The 7,882-nt window shown below is 33.3% G+C and overlaps 1 protein-coding gene across 2 annotated transcripts in view; it reads left to right on the plus strand.

Annotated features, from left to right (window-relative positions):
- OLFM3 (olfactomedin 3) overlaps positions 1-2,209 on the plus strand; it is a 313,170-nt gene extending 310,961 nt beyond the window's left edge. The window contains exon 6 of one of the 2 annotated variants that reach the window (XM_006830904.1): positions 789-2,209. In XM_006830904.1, the coding sequence (XP_006830967.1) occupies positions 789-1,466 (678 nt within the window). In that variant the 3' untranslated portion in view covers positions 1,467-2,209. The remainder of the gene's footprint in view (positions 1-788) is intronic. The other variant, XM_006830903.1, reaches the window with a different exon arrangement.
- Positions 2,210-7,882: the final 5,673 nt, after the last annotated feature.

A 7,882-nucleotide genomic window follows, 5' to 3' on the forward strand; every position in this document is an offset into this window, starting at 1 on the left:
TGCTCCTTAAAGTGTAAAAACAATATTGCATAAGCAACGAACTTAAAGGATAATCAATTTATTAAACCAGCTAAAAACATCCCTGAAGTCAATGGGTAATGTAAAAAGAAACAGTACTGAAATTTTGGGGAGTTTTTAATAAGCTGGCAATTACTGTTTTATGTAAATAAATATACTGGAAAGTTGTCAAAACTTGATATCTTATTACAAAACTTAGTATAAATTAAGATTCATAAAGGTTGCACCAAGTAAAATTAGTTACCAAATTACTAAAATGTTTTCATTAAAAGGTAATTGTACTTATAAACTGATCCAGTAAGTATGAATAAGTATTGCTAGATGTTTCTGTGGTACCCATAAATCAAAAAGAGTTGAATACATAGAATTTGGTCAAACATGTTCCAGAACAAGAGAGGAAAAATATAATTTTCTGAAAGTGATTTATTTTTGCAATTATAAATGAACACATTGATCTGTCAGGTAATATTAATGATGTGATTTGCATTGATGTATGTTTGTTTCACTCAGTGATATGTGCTGAATGTCAAAAAAGTAGTAAGTAAAAACAAAAAGCAAATCCACTCAAAACCAGTAAAGAAAATATCAATATAGATCATGCTAATATGTTTTTTAAACTATCACCTTGAAGCAGGACAGCAGTTAGAAAATGTGTCTTCCATAGCCTTATTATGCTTATATTAATTTGATATTACTCTCACTGCCTTTATTTTGGAAATCTCAGGAAAGTACAGAATTTAGTCACTCCATTTTTTTTTTTTCCTTCTCAGGTCTGGTACATGGACAGTTATACTAACAATAAAATTGTCCGTGAGTACAAATCAATTGCAGACTTTGTCAGTGGGGCTGAATCAAGGACATACAACCTCCCTTTCAAATGGGCAGGAACAAACCATGTTGTCTACAATGGCTCTCTATATTTTAACAAGTATCAGAGTAACATCATCATCAAATACAGCTTTGATACAGGGAGAGTTCTTGCCCAGCGAAGCCTGGAGTATGCTGGCTTTCACAACGTTTACCCCTACACGTGGGGTGGATTCTCTGACATTGACCTAATGGCTGATGAAATTGGGCTATGGGCTGTGTATGCAACTAACCAGAATGCAGGCAATATTGTCATCAGCCAGCTTAACCAAGATACCTTGGAAGTGATGAAGAGCTGGAGCACTGGCTACCCCAAGAGAAGTGCAGGGGAATCATTCATGATCTGTGGGACATTGTATGTCACCAATTCCCACTTAACTGGAGCCAAGGTATATTATTCCTATTCCACCAAAACCTCCACATATGAGTACACAGACATTCCCTTCCATAACCAATACTTTCACATATCCATGCTTGACTACAATGCAAGAGATAGAGCTCTTTATGCCTGGAACAATGGGCACCAGGTCCTATTCAATGTCACCCTTTTCCACATCATTAAGACTGAGGATGACACATAAACAAATGTGATTTGTTTTTCATTAATATAAGCAATGCCATTTGTGATAAACTCTATAGAACCCCTTCTGGGTTTTTATTATTATTATAACTTTATCATTTCTCCAAAGCATTTTTATTGTAAAATTTGTGTTTCAAAAGACAGCCAAGCCTGTCTAAAGTAACCTGTTGAAAACACATCTTAACTCCTAAATTTACAAGACTTACCATGTCCTTGTCATGAAAAGCACTAAAAAAAGTTTAAGTGGCTAAAGTCATAGTTTTGCAAAAGATTAATGATCTTGCCTTATATTAGAGTCAGAGACTAATGGTGGCTTAAATGCATGAATGTCTTTTTTTTTTTTTTTTTTTTAATGTCATTTTTAAATGTCTTTTGCTCCACATCAGAAAATGTTTTAGTGGAAATTAGAAAAGAGCACTTCTCCTATCAATTTCAAAACTATTTTATGATTTTATTTATTTGGAAAATAATATTAACCATTTTGCTGTTACACAGTTCTCTGATGCGGTGCTGTACAGTCATTTTTAAACCTCTTGCTAGCACTTATTGACAATATGTATTTCTACCATTGTAACCACCATTGTGCAATTGTAACTCCTCTTCTGTGAAAGTAATATTTTTTATAAAATACATTGAAGTTTAATCTCAGTAATTATTGTGGGTGAATTTTGAAGTGTTGTCAAGAAGGGAGTATCTTCTCGGCTTACTACTTTGAATACGCATTATAAACTAATAAGAAAATCATTAGGTCCCTTATATAGTCTTATTTTATACCAAGCTTGTTGGACTACTTACATCAAATGCTAAAACTGATCAATATGGTTGAGTTAGTCTGTTTACGCCACTGAAAGCAACCCATATAGTAATTTGCAAACTATGTAGCTGAGTCACACAGACACAAACAAATTGCGTTTGAGATGAGTTTTCTATTTAGTATACAACCAGACAGATTATATTCTTCATTATTGAATATTTAAGTGTTTTGACTTATATATTTATAACTGACAATAATGTAACTCCTTGTGTCAAAACAGTCAAAGGACATGAAACACATGAAAATTCTTTTGAAAAGTTCCTGAAATCTTCTCTACTTTTTGATTATGAGCTCTGAAGAGTTATTGACAAGATGTCTACAAAAGAAAATGATGGCAAAATGTGAGATTTCTCTATGTAATTTAAAATCTATAAATAACCAATTCAGAAAACAAGATCAGAAAGCAACCCTTTGTCACCCACATTCATTGGATATGCAGAACTGTTCATTCCTGTAAAGTCCATACTGACTCATAGATCTCCTCTAGGAAAGATTAGAACTGCCTCAGAGGGTTCCCAAGGCCATAATCTTTATAGAAACAGACCTTTGCACCTTTTTCCTACAGAGTAGCTGGTGTTTTAAAAATCTGGACTGTGAAGTTAGCAGCCAAGCACTTAACCAATATGCTATTGGGATAATAATGTAAACAAAACAGAAAAGCTCTAATAATATTTTATGTTATTAACCCCACAAAACATATAATCTATGTAACATGTTGTTGATTTTGAATGTACTTTTCATATATTAAAAATACATACCTAATTCAGTTTTTAAAAACTGATATGGATCAATTTACAATTTAAAAAATATATAATAAATAGCATATTACTCACCATACTTTTCTTTGAAAAACAAAGATATGATCATTCACATAAAGTATTATGAAATGAATTATCAAGCTCACGAACTGCTCCTTAGAAATCTCATACAGGGTTGCTATGGGTTGGAACCAACTCGACGGCACTTAACAACAAGAGAAATTAATGTTAAGTGTCACTAATAATATATCTTTTTCAAGTATGTTCCAGTCCAAATTGGAGGATTAAATATCCCAATCTTAAATTTAAATAGTTGTTAAACTTGAACCAAATTTATTTTTCAACCATAAAATGTGGCATTATTAAATGCCTATTCTGTTGTCTTTCCCTTTAAAAAGTTTACGTAAGTTATATTCTGTATCTAACAAGTGGAAAATTTTAGGATTCACTTGTCATTAAATAAAGACACAACTTTAATCATCTAATACTTTGTACATCAAGCTTTGTATGGGGAAAGTGAAATCATTTTCAGAAATAAATGCATTTTTATCTACATGGTCACAAATGGATAATTAGATCTTCATTATTTTATTTACATAAATAAATGCATTTTTATCTATATGGTCAATAATGGATAATTAGATCTTCATTATTTTATTTATAAATGATGTTATATGGTGTCCAGTGCATTCAACATTGGATGATCACAGCTTATTTGTGAGGTGTGTAGTTTGTAAAGCACTTTATTTTATTTTTATATGTAAGCCTTCATCACCATGTCAATTTATAGTGTATGTGCTGCTAGAGCAAGCACAGATTTTATTATTGTCACTAGAAGTGGAGATAACAAAAGTTCAAAAGTATGATTTTCACTAGTCATTCACAGTTATAAAGCATTTTCTTAATAAATTACTATCAATTTGTGCCTAAAATAAATATCAACTTATTTTATTAGTAAAAAAAAAAAAATAGTTTTTAAATAGTCTCCAATAAGTAAATTAAAATTCATGGGGAAAGTAATGAGTGGTTATAAATCACCCATATAATCCAATCAGTCCAAGAATCCAAGTTCAGAAAAACTTAATCTTAAATAAAAGACAAAAGAGTGACAAATGTATATACGTAATATAATAATGAATGAGTAATTAAAATTTGTCATAAACTCAGGAGCTCTGATTCCTATTTCCATACTTGTTTCTAGATCATTTGACCTTTATATTCAGTAGGATTCTGTTGAATGGAATCTTATTCTCAGAAAATAATGCTATCTTCTTATTGATTCTTATTCCTAATAAGAAACTGTTCTTTATATCTGGAAATCACTACCAAACTTATAGGTAAAATTTTTCAACCAAACAGCATTTTAAAAATATAAATGCATAAAATTATGCTTATGTTCATCCTAAAGTAAAACCAGTATTTTCTTAAGAAGGTAAGTTTTATATACAATAATTCCTTAGTTTTAATACTCCTGACAGGATAGCTTTTAAAAACAGTGTTACCAGTTTACTTAACACTCTTGATTAAATGTGTTCCATGAAGTGAGAGCAATTGTTAAAAATACAGTCATCCCAAACCTTTTATAAATATGGATACTTTTAGAACAATTTCAAAATGTTCTCTTGCTGACTTGCTGGGCTAGGTGTGATTATATTCTTCTTTATACATACTAAATGAGTATGTATAACACGATACATAATGGTCACTTGGAGACTAAGATTATTTCATGTTCTGTATCATCAAATAATATGTGGATGATGAAAAGAGGTACTATAAAGCAATCTACCTAGTAGTAGTATAGGCAGGGAGAATCAACTAAAATTTACATTCAATATAGGATGATACAAAGTTTTAATCATTGACTGCTTATAGCTAGAGTCACTTCTAGAAAATTCCAGTATCTCTAAATATCATTTGGTTGAGTAGATTGCATTTACACTGAAATCAAGATCATGTTTGTGTTTCTAAAAGTTTGTTGTCTGTTGTTAAAAGCAGCAAAGGTCTGGGGCTTAATAAAATCTGTTCTCTTGAATCATTGAACTTGTATTTTTTTTTTTTTTTAAAGAAAATATCAGCTTGTGGAAGAAAAACTAACTTCACCAACTTGTTTGTTGTTCTGTAAGAAATTATTAATTCAATCCATGGCAATCATTTTTAATAAAGAATAGAAAATGATTTGCTCTATTGTTTGCTATATTAGAGAGAAGTTATCCCCCAAAGATGACTTAAAACTGAACGAGTAGCCTCACGTCTTGAAATTATGTAGTTTATCCTTTTTGGTTAAACTATTTTGTCAGGCATAGAGGAATTGTAATCCTGTTTTGAGTTTTCTGCATCCCCATAATGTCAAAGTGATTGACCAAGAAAATAAAAACTAACTTTTCTATACTGAAACTCAATTAATTGAGTTACAAAGAAATTTCAAAATGTAAGCAAAGCATTATTGAACATGGCTTGAGAATGTTTAAGAGAATGGCATAAATCATATATTATCAAGAGTTTTCATAACTACGAGCATCTTATAACAGTATTCCTAGCTTGAGATATGAAGCATTAGTGTGGATTTAAAATATTTCTCAGGAATATATTTGTATTATAAGAAGTTTGCTGGTAAACCATATGCACATGTCCAATTTAATAGTAAGTTGCATCCTCTAAATAGTATGCCCAGAATAGCAAAAAGAACTGAAATGTTATCATAGCATATCATTCCCTACCACAATTCAGATTCAGATTTGCAAATATTATATATCAACAAACAATATCAGAAAGTAAACATTACATGACAATGATTTTGAAAGTGACTCATAAAATGAACAAAAAGTAAGGACTGACCACTTTAAAGTTTATATGTTTGATTCAATCATACTGTTGAACATATCCAGCAAATTATTTGCCTATACCATTCCTAATGTCTCATATATTTACATGTGTTACTGATGGGTAGTATGCAAGCTGTCCAACCAGATAATACTGGATTTTAAAATACTATACATACATTTTTTAAATTTCTGAGCAAAACTATGTATCAGACAATAGTCTAGGAGCTGGGTGTATAAGTATGCATTTACATTTCAAGGAGAACAAACTGTAGCAAAAATATTAGTGACAAATAGAGTCAGATTTACAAAGTGCTATGAAGAAGATGGATTGACCAATGGCAGTATCGATGGACTCAAGCGTGGCAACAGTAGTGAAATTGGCCCAGGATTGGGCCAGTGTTTCGTTCTGCTGTACATAAGGTCGCTATGAGTCGGTACCGACTTGATGGCACCTAACAACAGCAACATGAAGGAAATGATCTCATGATTTGGGGCTGTGGGATCAGCACTGGACTATGTAGTACTGGACTGTGAACTACAGCGCTGTAGGATGGGCACTGTACTATGAACCACGTGGTGGGCAATTCAAACCCACCCACTGCTCCTCGGAAACCCTGTGCAAGCTCGCTATGAGTTGGAACGGACTTAACAATAACAACAACAATGAAGGATATAGAGTTCTGGTGTGGCACCGTAGGATAAACACTGGACTCCTAACCTCAAGGTCTGCAGTCCAAACCCACCAGTCCCTCTTTGGAGTTGTAACTGATTCAATGTCACACCACAACATGAAGGAACTAAGCAAGACTATTTAGTCCTGGTATGGCGCTGTGGGCTAATGCATCAGACTGCAAAGTTTGAACTGCAAGGTCAGTGGTTCAAGCTCACCAGCTGCTCCTTGTAAACCCTATACAGGGTCGCTGTGGGTTGGAATCGATTTGACGGCACCTAACAAAAACACAAACAACATAGTCTTGGTGTGGCATTGTAAGATAAGTTCTGGACTGGTAACCACTATGTCGGCTGTTAAAACCCACTAGACACTCCTCAGAAACCCTGATTCAGCAGCACTTAACAATAACAATCACAATATTATATATGCCGTCCTGGTGTGACATTGTGACACTGTCGGACAAGTACTGTACTGCTAATCACAAGGCCAGCAGTTCAAACTCATCAGTCGTTGTTAAGAAACCTTATACAGGGTCGCTATGAAACGCAACCTCTAGACAGCATTTAACAGTATGCGATAAAGAAGGACCAGGTGCTTGCTACAGCTGTTGCAGGATTAGAAGAGATATTTAGAGAGTCTAAAAGAGGTAGTTCTATTGTTATTGCTGTCCAGTCAGTTCACAAGTGGTCTATCCCATCGAATTGAGCCAATTAGAACTTCCAGCAACACCATAGAGCAGAGTAGAACAGTCCCTGTAGAGTCCCTACAGAGTTTCCAAGGCTGTCACCTTTATGAAATAGTACCACATCTTTCTCCCACAGAGGGAGGTGGGTTTCAACTACTGGCCTTTCAGCTATCAGTCAAGAACTTAACCACTGTATCATCAGAGCTCCTTTAAAATGAATTACCATGGAAAACTCAAAGCACTGAATGTCACCATCTGATCCACATAAAAACACCCAATATCACTTAGTATTTCTCTATTTTAGGTACAGTTTTTAACTTGGAGTTCAAGGATATGAGTCTGAAGATGTCTGAAACCACTGACAAATATATGCTAAATTTTGTGTGTATGGATGTCGGTGCATTCTTTCATGTAGATTAGCAGCTTTCCTCAGATTTTCAAAGAAACCCATTTCCCAAGAAGCCACTACTATGTCAGAGAAATCCACTTTCATTCCACACTTCTCTAATGTCTTTATGCCAAACACTGAATTTCTGTCATCTGCCTTGAAAGAATTTTCTTCAGAGATGAAAAAAGTCAAAATGTCAGAATGATAAGTAATTTTATTCCTTCAGAAGAACTCAAGATTTATTTATCTCCACATAAACTATAAAGGATATGTGAAT

The sequence above is a fragment of the Chrysochloris asiatica genome, unplaced genomic scaffold (assembly GCF_000296735.1).
Source record: "Chrysochloris asiatica unplaced genomic scaffold, ChrAsi1.0 scaffold00002, whole genome shotgun sequence".
In the NCBI taxonomy this organism is placed as follows: Eukaryota; Metazoa; Chordata; class Mammalia; order Afrosoricida; family Chrysochloridae; genus Chrysochloris; species Chrysochloris asiatica.